The following is a 20,880-nucleotide window of genomic DNA, read 5'->3' as shown; positions in this document are numbered from 1 at the left end:
TCGTCTTCTTTCCCAATATCCGGCTGATCTGGGTATCTTGGCCTGTGTTCACACCTCGATATTTTCTCTACCAAACACTAAAAGAAACAGTAGAATCAGACTACATGTCGTCGTCGGACCTCCATCTGAGTACAGTAGTAGTCGTCATTTTTATACCTTCAATCGTTCTACAGTGATCGCAGCAACCATATTTACCTCATTCACCTCGTATTTTCGAAGTCAACGAACCCTGCCGGTGCAGGTGAACTAGAGGTTGGGGATTGAGAAGTCACGTTCTACAAGTACTAAATGTACTATCATTTGCAGATTACTGATCTAAGGCAACATAAGACATCTTAACAGACAAAAACGTCCTAAAATGGGACGTATTTTCTACATTCCATGTTTCCACGTTTTATCAACATCTATGGTTATGTGGAGTAACGGTCAGCGCGTCTGGCCGCGAAACCAGGTAGCCCGGGTTCGAATCCCGGTCGGGGCAAGTTATCTGGTTGAGAATTTTTCCGGGGTTGTCCCTCAACGCAATACGAACAAATTCTGGGTAACTTTCGGTGCTGGACCCCGGATTCATTTCACCGGCATTATCACCTTCATCTCATTCAGACGCTAAATAACAGAAGATGTTGATAAAGCGTCGTAAAATAACCTACTTAAAAAAATTCTGAAACCTGAAGAAATTATTACATTTCACGTAATCAGCCCTACCATAAAATGGAAAACAAATTTGTACGAAATTACATTGTCTACATTCGTACTCGTGTACAGAAGTGGTAACTGAACGTCATTAACACCTGAACACCACTGTGTGAATAAACATATCATTTTAGAAAAGACTAACTGCTCATGGCCACACACGAAGTTTGTAACACAGTATATAATAAAAAGGAAATTCGTCTATAAAAAAATATGTTTTTGCAGAAAAAGCACTTCATCCTGCGGCGACTAGTGTGACGACAGCTTCATTACACTTGAATGTTTCGTGTAGAATTTTTACGACATAAAATGTTTTCTCCAAGGAAGTTGATTTCACTGTATGAATGTTTTCTTTTTTCGGAGATACGTGGTTTACGTCATTTCTTTTGACACTATAATTTAAGTGTGAAAGAATTCAAGTGAAATGTCTTAGAGCTGCTTTTCTGTGGACTACATGTTTTTAATTAAAATGAACGCGTTTATATTTCATTTGGATAATCCCGAAATAATTTACCAATATATAGTGAGTGTGAACAAAATCAGTTATTTTGTTTGAAGAATTGCTCTACACAGATCAACAGACAAACTGGTGGTATATAAAAAACCATGGACACTAATAACGTATACTTTCGTGAAAGAATAGATTTTTAGCATTCATACTCTCTAATGAGAACTTGTAAATACACAAAAAAATGGGAGTGCACTCCATAACCGTGCTTGCCACGCATCGTTGAAGCTGCTACTTTATTGTGAGGAAGCGGGGCCTTAAACCTGAGGACTATCCTGGTAGCAAGTTTCGTTAAGCACATCTTAAAGAAGATCAGCGAAAAATCATGCACAGAGTAGAAAACATTTAGGAGTAGCATTTTTAATAAAGCAATATGTAAGAAAAATAAAAATCGAGAAATTAAGTTTTAGAGTTAAAAGGCCACTCAGAGCGGCAAACTTTTAAGTAAATGTCGGTCGAAACAACTTATCGAATGGACCCATTTACGTGAATATTTGTGGAGAGGTTCTCTGAACCATTATACGAGTATACAAAATGTATAATGCTATAAACGAAAAGTCGAATTTTTCCCAACAAAACTGACAAATTTTGACCTTAGTGTCCATTAATTAATAAAACATGAATGACTTATTCTCTCTTACTACAGTACCTGACTGTGACCACACTACTTCGAACCGCTTAACAGAAATCATTTTTCATCTTGAGTAGTCATCACTAGCACACGAAGGTGATTGTAATTATTTAACGATGCTATATCAACTGACAGGAAATATAGCGTCTGTAGAACTACTATGGTCGAGGATTCACCTTGCATTTGGAGAGAATCTCGAAAAAAGATCTTCCAAGAAATGTGCTCCTTACTTTGGTGGTGAAACCATTTTCGTTGTGGTAACAAAACCCGCTCTAAAGTAGTACTTTCTAATAAATTCCTACTTCTCCGAACAGTCGAACATCTTGACCGATGAGTGAAGATTCTCTCCCTCATCGAGAAGCGTGCCTTTGAATACATACGCTGAATAAGGAAAATTTAGAGAAGAGAATGCTAGTTGATAAGTGAAGGATCATAGCTCTTGCACTGCTTTAAAACTCATAACAACATGGTGTGAAATAAATATATAATATATACATGTAAGATATAGCCTATCGAACACGGGGCCGCTTTTTTGCTCATGGAGGTAATTGCGAATGCTTGAAGGAATTAGAATTAGTTTCCTCTACTTAGAATCGTCGAAATCGACGTGATCGCTGTGAAGGTCACGGACAGAGAATAGGCCTACAGTTCATACGTTGGCTTGACGGATCCGTACACGTAGGTGCGCTTTGGCACATTGTGCGATGAATGTCCAAGTCCGACAGGTGGCCCGTGAATCAGACGCTGACAGGTGGGTCAACCTGCCTCACCCCTAATAGAGCAAGGTCCTGTTTCGCGGACGAGTAGCCTGGTAAGCACTTCCTGTATCAGCATCGGAAACCCGCTCTATTTGTAGGCCTACTATTGCAGATTATAGGTAGAATGATAACCCGAGAAAATCCCTCTGCAACGTCCACCACAAACTCCATAACGACCTGGCGCACCAGCACTTGAGCCACAGACGTGACAGATAGGACCTGTTTCTTTGTTTGTGTCTGTTGCTTGCGTCATGGTTCAGAGATTTAATACAGACCAAACAATTATCATTTGTTGTAGCTTTTTATAGTACGATTCATCTGCTCAGTCTCGGATAGAATTTCAAAGAAGATTTCCTGGGGTTGATCCACCTGATAAGGCTTGCTTACTTACTTACTTACTTACTTACTTACTTACTTACTTACTTACTTACTTACTTACTTATTGGCTTTTAAGGAACCCGGAGCTTCATTGCCGCCCTCACATGAGCCCGCCATCGGTCCCTATTCTGAGCAAGATTAATCCAGTCTCTACAATCATATCCCACATCCCTCAAATCTATTTTAATATTAACCTCCCATCTATGTCTCGGCCTCCTCAAAGGTCTTTTTCTCTACGGCCTCCCAACTAACACTCTATATGCATTTCTTGATTCGCCCATACGGGATCAGTGTTGGACAAGAAAAGAAGACAAAGGCGCCATATTTTAACTGAAAAAAAAGTTGTTTTACATCGGCCCTCTGTTAGAACAAACGCCGTGAAAATCTCTCACGAAGTTAGCTGAACAAGCTGGGATCAGACATACATCAGCACACATTGCTATAAAATTACTAAAATGTGATCCATGCAAAGTTACAGAAGTGCATGCCATAGAGCTGAGGACCCACATAGGAGAATCAATTTTTGCAACTGGTTTATTCAATCTGTACAGGACGGCCATTTAGGCGCAAAATTTGTGATTTTTAGTGACAAGCCGTGATTTCACTCGCACGGAGGAGTGAACACTGAAAATAATCGTCACTGGTCAGTAGATAATCCACGACTTATTCATGAAAGTCTATTACATGTTCCTAAGGAAATCGACCCTATTTTTTTTTTCATGAATCAATTTTATGCTGAACTATACAAAATCAAAATTTTGGAACATTTCTTGCTCAATTAACAGAAGAAAACGAATGTATGGTGTTATTTAGCAAGACGGGATATAGCCCATACAGCGAACTTTTTTAGTGCGATTGCTGATATGCATGATAAGAGGATGATTAGTATAGGGTTATGGCCTGCTCGATCCGAAGACTTAACGCACTGCGAATTTTTCATATATCTCTTATTTATTTATATATTTATTTATTTATTTATTTATTTACTTATTTATTTATTTATTTACTGTGGTGGAATTAAGTCCGGATGAATTTCAGAACAATATACGACAAGAAATAGCCAACATTTCGGAAGGTGAGCTGCAATGTGTGAACCAAAATGTGTTTAAGCGCTACAATACCTGCCTCACAGCAAATAGGGAACACTTTCAACATCATATTTGATAAATGTAAGAACGTTTCCTGTACTTCACCGGTTACGCGTCGTGCGGGGATGTGTGTAGCTCAGAGTCGTGCAGAACGGCCCAGCCCATGGGCTGCTTCACTACTGCACCGCACTGGGCTACACAGTGTCGCACGGAGCTAGCCCGTGACGTCACTCTGCACCACCGCACGGGCCGCGGCGGACTGCTTGTGAAGCGGTTTAGTGCGGTGAACGTGTTTGTATCAAAGCATCGAGTCCAAGTTTCCGCTTCTGTCAATTACTTATGAATTGAATTGGCGCGAGCTTGTGCTTGTGTGTACGGTTCGATCAACGTTCAGCTACTGTTTCAAACGTTTTCGTTTTTGATTTCTGTTTTTCAAGATGAGTCCAAATAATGTTGCATCGCAAAGAAAATACAGTCTGTGTGAGGCTGCTATTACACTATCAAAGTTCTTTGACAAAGAATATTATGATAAAATATTTCATCAAAGATCTTTGACAAAAGATAGGATTTGGGGTAAATTACACTACATAAAATCTTTTAAAATCTTTCCAAAAGATTTTATCAAACATAACATAAATTTAGGAACAAATCTCTCCTAACACTTGTTGCACAACAATGAACACGAGTTCTGTGGGTTTGTTGATACTAATATTTACGCGTTTAGTTTATGATTTGTTTATACTACTATTTACGCGTTAAGTTTATAACATCATGAATAAAGAACAGTATTATGCTTGTTTAGCTACAATTAGTTCAGTTATTACAATATGCATGTTACTGAGAAAAAAAACGCCTTTGGGTTAAACTCCTGATCACAATACAAATATGTGGTCAGGTGTTAAACCTTGGATTGCAAGACGTGATAAGAGAGGTATACATCAGAACTTATTGAAAGAGCTACAATTAGAGGACTTCAAAAGTTATACAAATTATAATAAATATTATTTACTTAGAAATGGCTTTTAACGAACCCGCAGGTTCATTGTCGCCCTACATAACCCCGCCATCGGTCCCTATCCTGTGCAAGATTAATCCAGTCTCTACCATCATATCCCACCTTCCTCAAATGCATTTTAATATTATCCTCCCATCTACGTCTCGGCCTCCCCAAAGATCTCTTTCCCTCCGGCCTCCCAACTAACACTCTATATGCATTTCTGGGTTCGCCCATATAATATTAATATTATATTATAAAAATTATTTATTTACATTTCGCTTCCTTCATACTCCGATATCAGAATTTTTGTGGTAGCAACAGTCCAGTTATATTTGCGTTCCGCCATATTTGTTTCAAGATATAGAAATATTTTATCAAAGATAACAAGCTGCACTTACATTTAATAAGAGATCTTTTATCAAAGGAACTTTTATAAAAGAAAACCTATTACACCGTCATATATTGTATAATACGGTATATATTTTGTAAAAAGATCTTTGCCAAAAAACTTTGATAGTGTAATAGCAGCCCGGAAAAACTTCACAGACACCGGCCGTGAAGGCATACATTCGAAAATACAATCTCTCTAGAGAAAAAGTAGTGTATGAGAAAACCGCTGCTAGAAAGTTTAAAAATACAGAGTCGGATGAAAATTTGAGGAAGTACCATAGGGACAGTTTTTAAATCTGTGTTCGACAGCAGTGGAAAATATTTTAATTTTGTACTGTGTCCGGTATGCTCATGCCAAACGCCAAGCGAAAGCACAACTAATGCGCGCAAGCAGGAAAGCAGCAGAATGCAATTAACTGGTGGGATGACGTCACTGCAGTGTTGAGACGAGTGCTGAGCAGTGCGGTGGGCTAAGTTGGGCTGCGAAGCCCAGCGTGATGCGCTAGGAAGCGCCCGCGCCAAGCAGTGTTGGTTTTGGGTGGGCTGGACTGCTTATGCATTAAGACTGAGAGTGCTGAGCGGTGGGCCAGTCTGCACGACTCTGGTGTGGCTACGCTGTGTATTGCTGCTTCGACTTCACTTCCACGAGCAGAGGAATATAAAATATGTGCACTGTAGCCTAATACTTTGCAGAACACTCTTCAGAAGAAAACCACCCAATTTAAATGCAGTGAAATCACCCCAAAAACTATCAAATTACGATTCTTTGCTTGTACATCTCGTAGAGGGCGACAATAGTTCTATATTTTTTTTTAAGTTTTCACATCATACCATTTTCGTAAATATAAATTTCCCATTGTCTTTGCTGTCCATTTAGGCTGCGATTGAGTGGATGTGCAAATCTTGCGCTCTATTAATTACTTCAAAATTTATCGTTAACAGAAAAATCTGTGTTGTGTAATCTTTTGGAAAAATAAATAAAAGTAACAGTATGACATGACGGTATTAAAAATGTATAGCAACAAGAACAGTGATTAAATAGATGCAGATTAACTCCGTTTTAACTCGGTTCATTTAAGTAAATGAATTTAAAATAGATGCGATCAAGTTGATCATCTCGTTACAAGTTCAAGCATAATATTTCTAGGATATGTACTCAGCGGTGGCAATAATAGAGATAATTGATTTGTAATAATTCATAGGAAACTGTATTTACACATTAAACATGTTTAATACTATAAATAAGCACTTGACATTAATTGAAGTAAAGTGTGATGTTTTCGAAGCCCACTGTTGGTGTCGTGTATTTACTACATATGTCACATTTGATATTTATCAGCCATCACACTATGCTTTATTAACACAAGAGTACGCTACTTGAATAGAAGTGGTATTTCATGATTGCACTTAATAAATATTTCCTTTTATGATTTACTAAATAATAATAATAATAATAATAATAATAATAATAATAATAATAGTAATAGTAATAATAATAATAATTATTATTATTATTATTATTATAATATTTCTCGTCTTTGAAACATTGATACCTAATGTTATAGACTACGGATTAAAAACACATTAGAAATATAATTGTCATTACAACCTTTCATGCCTTTGGCCACAGTTAAGATTCTTCCCTATGACAGAAGTGCATCCTTCCTGCATCAGACAGATCTCTAACAGATTTTACGAAAATCTGTTTTAATAGACCTGCAGTAATGCAGTACATAAGGTAAAGTATCTTTATGTGTACATTTATTTGTATTAATATGATATTTAACTATAAATATGTTCACCAGAAGTATGACTTTATTACATAAGGAAGTTGTGACTTATATTGCACGAAGTAACACATTTTCAAATATTTTATAGTTCTTGCCAGAGAAAACTCCAATGCAATGAGATCCATTCTTAACTACTGGATGTCTCGGTGTGACGTGGGCCGCGTGTGGCGTGAAGTCCAGCTGCCTCGCGGGGCGTATTCTTAGTCTGTGTGTAACATGGTTGAGTTCATGTTTTCTTTAGGACATCGTGTTTTCATACAGGATTCTTACGTACGTTCAGAGTTCGTAGCAGAAAGATTTCGTGGTGTGAAAGTTCCAGCTCGTAACCCTTAAAGAACTTCATAAATTTCGGGAGACTGGAATTCTTACATTCACGAAACACAGAAAGGGAAAAAGATTTTAGAAGGACGAAACATTGGATGACATTGGCTACCGCTTGCAGGATTTCCCTAAATATCCAATAGATGGCTTTCCCAACTAGCAACAACTTCTCGTTTTTTCCGAACACAGAGCTAAAAAAAAAGTGTTGTAAATCAAACCACAGAAAATTAGTGTGTGTGTCATGAGCTACAACTCTACGATCCCGCAAAAGGTGTGAATAATGTGCACGATGGAGAAATAAACCCATGTCTTATTTCCTTCTCTGACGATACTTGGTTCCAAAATTACGACTACGTAATATTATTCTCTGAAAAAAAAAAACAGACATTTTTCACGATTTTTTTTTAATTCACGACGAGAAAGTTGGTTATGGTGTACCTTAAGGGCGGGAGGGAGAATAGTCGGGCAATTAAAAAACAATAACAATAGTTAACACGAGTAGGATAGAGATTTGATTTTACACATTCTTAAGATTTAATCGACATGGAAAGAAATTAAGTACTTTTTCCAGCAGAATTTTGCCACTGCTTAAACAGCGAACGTTTCCTTACACGGGTCTGACTGGGCAGAAGAGAAGGTCTTCTAGATTAAATAAATAAATGACAATTGTACTAATAGTAATAATAATATATTATTATTGTTGTTATTATTATTGTTATTATTATTATTATTATTATTAATATATGTATCAATTTTTCCAAGACAGTGCCATTAGTGTTAATATGTGATCTTCTCGACCCACCGACCAGACCTCCAGTAATTTCTAACTTTGGGAGTCATTCAAAACTGAAATGTACATCGCGAACCCACACACCTTGGAAGATAATAATAATAATAATAATAATAATAATAATAATAATAATGATTTAGCATGTGTCAGTATAAATTTTTGCCTCTTGAGAACTTGAGCGAACGTTGGAGAATATGTTAAGAAGTTTTCCAAAATACATGGTAAATTACGGCTTGCATTTTCGGTATGTTCTTAGTTAAAATGCGAAATATTACCATCGTCAACCCTGCGTGCCGCGTGGTCCATAGTGGTACCGTGAGGGCGGACCACGTTGGACCGAGACATTCTGTATTTTAGAAATCCCAACCGCGTTACACTCTCAGTAGCACCATAGAATGCAGGAAACACTTTACATTATCTGAAATATCAGTACATTGCAGTAAATTATAATCTTAAACTATCTCATTGACTTGACGTCTCACCAGTCGTTGACTTGTAGTTCTCTGAACAGAAGTCCCCGTAAAATTTCAAAGACTCAACAAATTATTACCTTTGCAGTAGCTAATATTATTTTGAATTCTTTGGGCAAATGCCAATCATCTGTAGGATAACGTTTTAGAGTGTGATCCCAAAACGCGTTCAGTCCAATTTCAGGAAAAGACTGGGCTGGTGTTTTTTATCCGCCGGTCTGCGGACTGAGACAGTTTTCAAGTGACGTGGATTGACGTTCTTTTGGAGGAAAGCAAGCTTAAAGGCCAAATGGACTGAGCGAGTTTAGGAATCACACTCATCAATTGCTTTTCATATTTTACTCATATGTTATACACGTGTTGGTCCTCCGCAAACGACTCTTTCTAGGAAACACGTGGACACCGTACGTAACAAGAATTGCATAAAAAAGATGTCGTCTTTAATGTTGCTGGTTCCTTGAGAAAATGCAAGACTGAACATTAATTGAATGTGTTACCCTATCACCTAGACTGTAGCACGCAGCTTACGTTGTAGGTTCGGAGCCGGAGGGCGAGTTGCCCAGGAACTTCAGCTTCCAGAGCACGTGCCACCTGGCGCTGGAGCTGTGCAACAGCAACTACAGCTGCAAGCTGGCCTTGCACCCGGTGCTTCGCTATTGCGACATGAATCACTGCAGCCGCGAGTCCTGCATGGACGCTCTGCAGAGCTTCTACAGGACAGCGGAGCTCAAGTGGAGTCTGGAGATCGCATTCTGCCTCTGCAAGTAAGTCTGAAGGCGCTCCAGCTTTCATTTCTCTTGCCTTGTTTCATACCTATTTTCTCCTTGAGCTATTCTCTAATTTTCATTTTTCTTCTTGTTTGTTCGTTTCTTTCTTTCTCTATCACTTCCTGTTCTCTTTTTGTTCACTTATTTCAAATTTCTTCATCTGTTTCCTTCCACTGCCATTTCATTCTTCGTGTGCTACTTTCTTAGCTATGTTATCCTTGTCTATTTGATCCACATCAATGTGTTTGCACGTATTCCAAATAATTATTATTAGCGATGAAACGCGTTACTAGACACTTCTTGAGAGGGGAAGTTCATCACAGGCACCCCCAACACCCGATCTTTTTGTCTGACGGAGGTGAGTGATACCGCTTCCACTTGATTCCGGAGCTCTTCAGTTTCGTTTCCAGGCGTATTATGAGGTCTGTCTTGTATTCACACTTCTCTACAAACGTGACGCTACTCCTTGCTGAGATAGATGAAACCAGTACCGGGAGTTTGGGTTCAGCATTTCACTTGCGGTAGAGGAAGGGGAAATCACACTTTGTCCTAGGTTCATTCATCCCTCTGGGTTTCAAACAATTTGCACTTTGTTGACTCATATCCAGCATCAGTCAGCAACTAGATTTCAAGCCGAGTGGACGTACTGTCGTGCGAGGAATTGCAGAGTCAACATAGAGAGAACGATGCTCCAAGCTAAAGTAAAAAGAGTCGTCGGGCAACAGGAACAGCAGTAGACGAAAGTAAAATGGGTGTGGATTTATATGTGTATAGATCAAGAATTGGAATGTTTAGCATAAGAAGAGTTAAAGAAGAGAGAAGACGGGAGAGTGGGGTGAAGAAAGAACTAAAATGGACGATTGGAGCAGTCATAGTGATGATATTAATAATGGGAGGAATTGAAGTGAATCCGGGACCAAAGAGTGTGAAGAACGAAGAGTTGAGAGAGTTAATTAAAGAAGAAATGAAGTTAGGATTCATAAAAATTAATCAGGAATTAAAACTACAGCTACAGGATTTCAGTCAGACAATCACAAATTTGAAGACAAACATGGAGAATAACAACAAAAGAATTGAAGAGCTACAACAGTTAAATAGCCAGTTGGAAAAGAAGATTAGTGATCTAGAAGATAGCCAGAGGAAGGAGAATTTGTTAATTTTCGGTATAAATGAGGACGAAAGAGAGTATGGAGGGGAAACTTACACTGCAGTCCGGAGAGTGTGTTGGGAGCTTTTCGAAGTATATATAGATGGCCATATAGAAGAAGTTTATAGAGTGGGGAAGGGAAAATTTCGGCCAATCTTGCTGAAATTTCAAAATTTAAGGACAAAAGAAATGATTATGAACAAAGTGAAAAATGCGAGGGGAACAAAATTGCTCTTTGTAAATGACCTTAGTTACGAAGTAAGAAGAAGAAGAAAATTATTGTTACCATATCTGAAAACAGCGAGAAGTAAAGGACATTTTGCGATCATGATCGATGATAAATTGAAAATCAATGATAAAGTGTACTGTCTTGAATACTGTGAAAAGAATTGTGACAAACCAGAGTTTTGGACTGAAATCGAGCAAAGCCAGGTGAATCAAGGCGCAGTGAAACGGAGGTTCAATGAACGTGAAAATATGCGTACGTCAAGGCAGCACGCTAGGAAGAATGAAAAAAATGCAAACGACACAAAACTTCAATATCAATGAAACGAGAGATGTACAATGTCGATATCTGAAGCCTATTTCGAGTACGAAACAGCGGACCATAATAAACCAAGGAGGAAAACAAAACGTGAGGCAGATACAAAATACTGCGGACGAAGAATTAGGGAAACAGCTGGAAGTGTCTAAGGTCAGGAGCATAGACAAGACTAATGGAGGAAATGCAAGAGAAGACATGATAAGAACGGGTGAAGGAACAAAGCGACTACCAGATATTAGTGATTGTGAGGACAGAATAGATAGGACTTTGGAGAGGTTATTAGCGAAGAAGTGCTAAAAAGTGAGTGCAAGAAAGTTAGGAGTGGCAAAAGTGTAGGAAAAGGAACAGAGAAGAAAGTGTTAAGTGTAAGAAGATAGTGTAATGGTGTAATAAGATAGACTATCAAACAATGAATACAAGAGAATTAAAGTCAAAAAAAATCTGAACAAATGAGATGTGGAATGAGAGAGAAATTGCAAGTGTAATTAAGTGAATTAGATATTTCATGTTTTTCAATGTTATGGGTTGGGAGTAGTATCAGGGGTACTATAACTGTAGGAGTATTATAGAAATAAATATATGGAAAGAGATAATAAAATAGGAAATTTAGGAGTGAAGCGAAGAGAAAGGGATCAGTACATAAATAAACAGAGGATAGAAAAAAAAGTGATGTAAGTGTTGTAAAATAGAGTAAACGGAAAAGTCAGCAAGTAATGTAGGAGAAAATAGCTGGATAATAATGATTAAGAGTAGGTAGGATTTGAGGGTAGAGAAGAAAATAAATAAGTAATGCAAATTATTAAGGAAGGAATATGCAATATTTAATAGGTGAGCGAGAAATGGAAGGGAGACAGCCTAGATAGGAGGGAGAGAATAGAAGAGGATAGAGGGGGAAGTACATGGAGCAATTCAGTTATAACAGAATATTAGAAAGTAATCAAGAAATACTCGGCAAAGAATACATTAATAGAAAAGAGTTGTATGTATTAAAGGGATGGTGGATCGAAAAACAGAAATGTGAAGGTCAACCATAACTGTGAATTGTAAAGTTGACTGACAAATAAATATATCATATCATATCATATCCAGCATGTTGTATAACTACGCATATAGTTTAGTCTATAAAAACTAGGCACGTCGCGCGTGCATCTAGCAAGCTATGTACTTGACTGAGTTCCACACGACTCTTGTTTGGTCAAGTTGGGAAGATCAAAATATGTATCACTTCAACAACAATTAAACTAATATTTACAATTTAAATTATTTACACTATGGATGTACATTAGAATACGCTATTTACACTATCATAAGGAATGTAGGCCTACTCTGATCAAACATCATTTACGCTATTATGTACAGTGTTTTGTATTGTAATGCAATATATTTTATTTAATAATACTCTAGCCTACTTACTTTATAAATATTGTATAATACTGTAAACATGTCCGATTAATGTAAGCATACATTCTTTTATGAAGATGTAAATAGTAAAAATACAGTAGGCCTATTCTAGTGTACATAGTGTAAAGGGACTGTCAGATAAGTGTCAGGCGGTTTACGGAAGAACATCGCCAATTAGATTAACTCGATCGGTTTATTTATAATACGCAGACTGCTCGGTCGGAGATTATCGCTATTCATTGCTTCTAAAACAGTTCACGGTGTTCAGCGTCGTGTACCGGTTAGCTGAAAGAGCCCATGTTCTAAGACCATAATACTTGGTGCTTGAGCACTCTGAATGTAAAAAAATGTATGTGGGCTATAACCTCAACAAAACGAAAATAAATTGTTTAATCTTTCATGACGATTGAATATGTCGAACCGTAATGTGCAGTGCGACAATTTCCGACCAGAACGAAAACAATTTATGTGATAAGTTTCCGAAATGTGATAATGGTAAGATTGTCTTGTGTACAATATAGATATAGCACATTTGAGCCTTTAAATATTCAGAACAAATAGTTCTTCTTATTGGCAATTGAAAATAAAGTAAAGGTAACGGTCTCTCTCGCTTGCAGTTGAATGTGATAGTGATGATCGGTGTCGTTACGTGACGGCGGACACAGTACAGTGTTCTGCAGCCTTTATATGTATATAGGCTATGAAAAACAGAGTTTGTGCATTTACGACACAAATAATGTGCACTGAAAGTTCATAATCGTAATATAATGATCGTCATTTCATTTTTTTATCATGATCGCTTTCATCATTGTTATCATTTTTATAAGAGAGTTTTATTCACATGATTGCATTTTGAAAGCTGATGCAGGCAGTTGTGACAAACACACCACTGGAACTTCTCCAAAGGATTTGCCACTACGATTTCAGGGAGCCAGATATTTAACCATGCACATGTGTTTTGGTAATAGCGATTTCAAATCCAGTATTATTACGCTGATGACATCGGTGAAAGCTGTGCAGTAGGTAGGCCTAATCTGTGGACGTCACTCAATCATTGAATTCTTGCGGATTTTGGAAGATTTCTTATTGACCATACAGAATAGTTTCCCGAATAGCATTTACAAGACGAGGTTCACCTGATTTGGGACAACTGATTTGACCTGTAAGTGACAGCTGAGGTGTTTCCATAATCTCACATTGCTTCACACGGCTTATTTTACTTGTCTTAATGTGGTCACTGAAACAATCTGCTTGTACATTTTTTTTTTCAATTTATATTGTATTTAGCCTACTAATGTCGGTATTAGGGCTATGACGAATTTGTGCTTGCACATTTTGAACGAAATAGAAACCGAAAATGAAAAATCTTTCTCGTTAGTCCTATGCCTTTTAAGAGTTTCGCAAAAATTGAGTTAACTGTAGACATGTTATAACGTCCTTGAGAAGTTGAAAAAAATTTGGAAGGCAAAGACGTTGATTGTCACAATCCTGCAGTTCATAATGAGGTGCCTCGCGTGCCGTAAGTTCCGTTTTTCAGTTCACTTTGAAAGTGGTGTAAGTCACTCTAAGGATTTTTATACCTCGGCACGATTTAAATCCAGAAACCTCTATTTTTCTGATGTATACATATTTTACTTCGTTACAAATGCCAAGTTCGATGGAAAATTGCATATATTCAAGAATTCGTAGTAGATATTCATACATTAACTAGCGAATCCCCTTCCAACCTTTCGCCATGAACATTTTTGCAAGACTCGTCGAAGACGCTAAATCTGATAGCGCGAGTCTAATACATATCCCCAAATCAATTGCCCAACTCGGTAGAAAATTTACCACACGAGAAGATCACATTTTCTGAAGCTAGAACACTTGTCGCACAGTGTACAATGCATCATCTTCGTACGTAACTGATTCATAATATACATTGTATTTGGCCCGAACTGAAACTCGTTGCATTTCTTACATAACTGACAAACTAATAAATATATTTTTTGTAAATAATCTCGTTTCTAATTTACTTACGAATGTCGGTATTATGACAAATTTATGCTTGGAAATTTTAAACTAAATAGATGGAAACTGCTACATGTCACGGATATGACGGTCTTTCTTATTAGATCTGCACGTTTTAGGCCACTGGACGCGGCTCTGTGACGTCACTCATTTGAAACGCTTAAAATGACTACAGTCATTTATTTTAATGTGTACAGACTAGTAAGACACGCACTCATAATTTGTTTTATTTTAAGTTTGTGTTGACATTTATAATTTTCATTTGTTAATTCCAAATTTTAATTAGATCTAAAGTATCTAGATGCGTTTTACTTATTGTTAAAAATCAGGGGTGTACATATTCCGGGCGCCCAGGTAGTCATAGCGACTAGAAAAATTATGTGGCGCCTGAACTGTTCGTTGAGTTCAAAATTTTTTTAACACTTCGATTTCTTGTATGTAACTACCACTAATACATAATGTTAATGAAAGCGACTGTAGGAAGAAATTCTAATGTATTTTTTAATTAACGTCGTTACATTTGTTACGCAACTCAAGATATTTTCGTATATAGCTTCAGAGGGTCTCTGAGAGCGTGTGTTTGTATTCCATAGAAATTTAATATCGATTGACACATTTCAGTAATGTATCTTTATCTTAGCCCGAATGGTTTTATCATTGCATGTGTGGACAGAATGTGATGGATCCCGAAAATACGTAAAGTAGCTGGCTCCTGTTTTTTTTTCTAGTTTTGTCTGTTCCTAGTAAAAATTATCTTTTATTGCATATAACCTTCCTTTAAATAAATAGGCCTACTATGTTATGTTATTAAATCCAAGTGGTATTTTGTACATTAGTAACATTCCTGTTCTAACCGACTTATACACACAGGTACACGAATAGATGTAAACACACAGTACCTGTGCAGCGTGAACTGTTGACTTGCAACTTGCTCGCCGTATCTAGCAAAGCCAGTATGATCGAAGTGCACCTAACTAGTATTCAAAGTACCAAACACAGGACTCTGGTTGTAACACATTCATCACACAAATATTGTTGCCTAGACAACAGTCTGCCTAGTGAATACAACGACCTTCTTATAAATCTAGGTCTCAGGACCTTTCGCCGTACTACACTCAATGGGAAATCTCTCAAAGTGAATGCGCCGTTAAGAAAACACAAATTTACCTATCTTATAGGCCTGCAGACCTACAGTACGATTTTACAATTTATTTGACGATTGGGTTGTGAACATAATCGTAACTCGTATGAACGTCTCACTCTTAATGTCACAACGATAATAATATCCAGACTATAGAATTTATATAAATAAATAAATAATCCATGGCGCTACAGCCCGTGAAGGGCCTAGACCGACCAGCCGGCTGCTGTCCTCACGCCCACATGCCGAAGCAGAGGTGGACGATCATCCAACCAGAATGCAGGTACCGTGTGGTTAGCACGATGATCCCCCCAGCCGTTATAGCTGGCTTTCGTAACCGGATTTCGCTACCTAAAGATAAATTTAGGTTTGTAACAGTGTGTAGGAGTTTGACTTCAGAATTACCTGTACGTAGAGGTTCAGCCCTCTGTATGACTACTCGATGTAGACTTATTGATTCAAAGGGAAATCGCACAAAATGCACGGTTTATATAAATACAAATAATTTAAAAATATTTGCTAACGTCAGTAAAGCATTTATAAGTAGTTCCGAAACGTCGTAGAACTTGTATCTGAACACATGTTTGCATAATCTAAAGTGCACTACCTCTTACAGATACGGTTATGAAAATGAAGATGAAAATGAAAAGGAAAAGGAAAAGCACTTAAGAGATTGAGAAGTGTGGAGTAGAGCCGACCGGAATCGAAGCGGCACCGCGGGTAATTGGTGTTGTTACAATAAAGTGGGGCTGCTGCAATTCACCTCTTCCACTGGTCCAGTTCCAGCAAGTCCATCTCTGGGAATTGGGCTCCGGGGAGCCATATTGAGCTTCAGACCGACTACCAATTAAACTCCTCCTGGCCAACACATAAATCTCTACCTACTTTTTTGTAGCACAGGAAGCGTCCGTTTCGGTTCGACATGGTTCCGGATCCGACCCATATAAAACTCCGCAGTCAACGCTGTCTGTCTGGCGTCTGCCTCGTAATCGGGGAAATTGTCAATTTGTTTTAGAGGATGCGAACATGAGTAATCACGACGCGGTGCGGTTCCAATTTATTCCTTCTTGATAGATACAGTACCTCAATTTTATCCCCCCTTGCTTGGGGTTCGGAAATTGCACGTCTCGATTCTCGTTGTGCAGAACAACGATTGTAGTTTACTGGTATTCCTCAGGACCTCTCGAGAAGGCTGAAAGAATATACATTAAAATGAGACACGGTTATCTCCTTACTAGGGGAGATTAAACAGGAGTAGGGCTCGGAGTAGGTAGTAGTTTGGGTGTAGCCGAGTGGTAACCAACTCGCATGCTATTCCGAAGCAGTGCGCGCCTGCGAGTAAGCAAAGCAACTCGTGAGCACGAATCAAAAGAATTGGGCGGGTAGAAGGAGGCAACTCGAAGCAGTAGGCCTGTTATAGATTTGTAGCGTACATATTGCCAAACAGGCTGCACCAATGGGACTATTTGCACCATTTTGAACACTCATTAAAATCTTATATTTGTAGTAGCTTTCATACAATTGGCCAATTGGGGTAAAGCACGAAGTGAATAAATATAACTTCTGTGTAGATTACTATTAACAGATTAATCACCGTATTATTATTTATTTATTTATTTATTTATTTATTTATTTATTTATTTATTCTGCCAATAACAGGAATAAATCCCATTTACTGTTGGCACAGTTATGCCAAATTGTGCTGTATAATAGAAAACAATATACACAAACTCATTAAGGCTGAGGATAAAAAATATTAGGCCTATATAATATTACAAAATATAATATAAATATAATTCAAATGGCGGGTACAAAAGATCATAAAGCAATTTTGTATAGACTGCGCTACAGTGATAAGCCAAAATCCAGAAGGTAATTTTTAAGAAAACTGTATTATTATTGAATAACAGGAATACTAAAACCTCATTGATAGTAGCACAGAAATGTGTGACACACAGAATTTAGTGTAATAATGAAAATGGCAAAATTGAGGGAATTTGAAAATCATCTCTTTGTTACAAATTCCTCATGAATAAGCAAATTTTGTTTAATTTATTTGACACGCATTACACCACACCTATTTTAATTACCGGTTCCCCGTTTATCTACTTTTAACTTATCCCCATGAAGAACTCTGTTAGGCCTATACAACCATGGAGAAGATTTAAGGGCCTAATTCCCAAAATTCAAAGATACCGAGGTGAAATGGCGTATGTTTTTCTGTTCCCAAATTAAAAATTATACCTAAAACGACCACGCCGGTAAAATATTATTTCTAAAACTACAACGTCGGTAAATAAGTTAAGTGCTGTGGTACCTGATATTAGTAACAAGACTAATAATTGGTATAGTTACCAGAAAATGGGATGCCAAATGCCACTAAATTTTTGCATTCCCAATTGGACTTTTACCTGAGACTTGAGAAGGCGTAAGTTACGAACATGGTGAAAGACTTCATCACGAAATTAGCCACCGACGTAGGTCTGGTAATGGCGCGTTGGTTGGCTGTCAAATGTAAGGCGCGTGTCAGATAATCGCATGGCAAGTTCTTGGCCTCATCTCGTTATCTCCAATTCTACCAACGCTAAATAACCTATTAGTTGATACAGTTAGTTAGTGGGGTTTAAAAAGGGCGCGTCAGCTACTATGGCTATTTGCGCCCTTATCTAAAATCCTTCACTAAACAGAAACACAATACAATAACCAGAATACTTAAAAGAACTAAAAAGCGTTGTCACGCTTAAAACGAAGTTCACAATAATTGATACAGAGTTGTTAAATAACCAATTAACAAATCATCAGCAAATTCATAAAATGGAACACTGATATCAAGGAAGATGGGGTTGTAGTATGATGGAGGACTGCGGTTTATTTTGGGTGAAATATGAAAAAAAAATAACTGCAATCGAACATCCCCTTAAATTCTGCATTCCAGCTATAGGCCTGTAAGTTTGTTTGCCACCAATATAGGGCACTGATTTGTTTAAATTTACTTCTTTTTCGTTACAATTCTTTCATAATTCAATCTGATTGAATCCAAAAGTTTTGTATTTAAAGTAACATATTCCAATTTTTATAATAAATTGAAAGTAAGGCCGCACTTTATAGGCTATCTTGTGTGTGTATTCTTTGTTATTTTTCTCTCTAGTTATGATGCATTTCATCTAAGAAGTTCTCAATTCAGAAATTGTTTACCTTAACTCTTTTAATTCAATAATATTGAGCCACGAAAACCATTACGCACCTATTACTGCTAATCTTATAATCAACAGAGTCGATTTAGTGGGCAAGGTCCACATTTTTTCGTGTGGTAGGGAAAAAGTTAAAATTTGTTGGCTATTGATATTGCAAGGGCTTCTTTACTTGAAAAAAAAAATGTAAGAATTTACAGTAGGTGTATCATCTCTACACAAAGGGAAAGGAATATTAATTTCTACAGTTACATTGACTGATCCTGCCCAAGAGGCGTGGGTAGCAAACACTAGTGACGAATTGCTCAGAGAAATGTAAGCATTTCATTAAATGCTTATAGGATTTTGCTCTTGAACCAGTAGGCATAAGTTTACTATTGAAAACTTAGACTAAAATTCCTTGTTCTATGTAAACGTCCAAACGTAGTAAATCACCCTAGAATTGCGATACTGCATTGTATGTAGACATACGTGTTAGTGCATTTGTTCTATACTTGTATGTGCTGTGTGGTAATGGTTTACTTCAAACAAGAATTAAATTAAATCTGTTCTGAAGAGAATGAGCTCTCCAAGAGTAGACTATGAAGCTCCGCGAAAACGTGAAAAAACGTAATTGAGTTTGAATCCGCCTGATCTAAAGTAGGTCTACCATCAAGATACGATCAGCGCAATAATAAGAAAATGTCTGTTTCTCATACACGTTACACTCGCAAGGTTCCCATGTGTTTCTGGAGTATTTCGAACATCTGCTCATTCCTTCAGTATTTTTATATTTCTTGTACTTCTTGAAACGTCTGATATTTTATTTTTGTTCCTGATGTATGTTGAGACGTGTACTGAAAGAAAAATATGTCACGAGTCTTTGATCTAATTTGTCGTTCCGATTAAACATGAATTAATTTCTTTGTTGAAAGTCGATTAATTAAAATATGTCTCAGTGAAACGTACAGCAGAGTTCGTATAGGCCAGTTCAAGTCTAACGCTTTTTCAGTCCATTGCGGGCTAAAGCAAGGATATGCACTATCACCTTTATTTTTAACTTTTCTCTAGAATGTGCCAGTAGGAAAGTCCAGGATAACAGAGAAGGTTTGGAATTGAACGGGTTACATCAACTGCTTGTCTATGCGGATGACATAAACATCTTAGGAGAAAATCCAGAAAACTATTAGGGAAAACAAGGAAATTTTACTTGAAGAAAGTAAAGAGATATGTTTGGAAGTAAATCATTGAAAAGACAAAGTAAGCCTATATGATTGTCTCATTGTACGAAATGGAAATATAAAAATTGAAAATTTATCCTTTGATGAGGTGGAAAAATTCAAATTTCTTGGAGCAACAGTAAAAAATATAAATGACACTCGGGAGGAAATTAAACGTATAACAATTATGGGAAATATCTGTTATTATTCGGTTGAGGAGTTTGTGTCATCTAGTATGCTCTCGAAAAAGGTGAAAGTTAGGATTTAAAAAACAGTTATAATATTATCAGTTGTTCCGTATGGTTGTGAAAGTTGGACTCTTAGTTTGAGAGAGGAACAGAGGTTAAGGGTGTTTGAGAATGAGATGCTTAGGAAAATATTTGGGGCTAAGGAGGATGAATTTATAGGAAAATGGAGAAAGTTACACAACGCAGAATTGCACGCATTGTATTCTTCACCTGACTATTAGGAACATTAAATTCAGACGTCTGAGATAGTCAGGGCATGTAGCACGTATGAGCGAATTCAGAAATGCATATAGAGTGTTAGTTGAGATGTCGGAGGAAAAAAGACCTTTGGGGAGGCCGAGACGCAGATTGGAGGATAATATAAAAATGGATTTGAGGGAGGTGTGATATGATTATAGAGACTAGATTAATCTTG

General features: G+C 37.3%; 1 protein-coding gene across 2 annotated transcripts in view; it reads left to right on the top strand.

The window, feature by feature from the left end:
* Gfrl (Glial cell line-derived neurotrophic family receptor-like) overlaps positions 1-20,880 on the top strand; it is a 1,341,875-nt gene that overhangs the window by 1,188,072 nt on the left and 132,923 nt on the right. For both annotated transcript variants that reach the window (XM_069836786.1, XM_069836785.1), the window contains one exon: positions 9,350-9,578. In XM_069836786.1, the coding sequence (XP_069692887.1) occupies positions 9,350-9,578 (229 nt within the window). The remainder of the gene's footprint in view (positions 1-9,349; positions 9,579-20,880) is intronic.

The sequence above is a fragment of the Periplaneta americana genome, chromosome 10 (genome assembly GCF_040183065.1).
Source record: "Periplaneta americana isolate PAMFEO1 chromosome 10, P.americana_PAMFEO1_priV1, whole genome shotgun sequence".
In the NCBI taxonomy this organism is placed as follows: Eukaryota; Metazoa; Arthropoda; class Insecta; order Blattodea; family Blattidae; genus Periplaneta; species Periplaneta americana.
The sequence above is the reverse complement of the archived record's forward strand: the minus strand, read 5'-3'. Positions and strand labels throughout refer to the sequence as shown.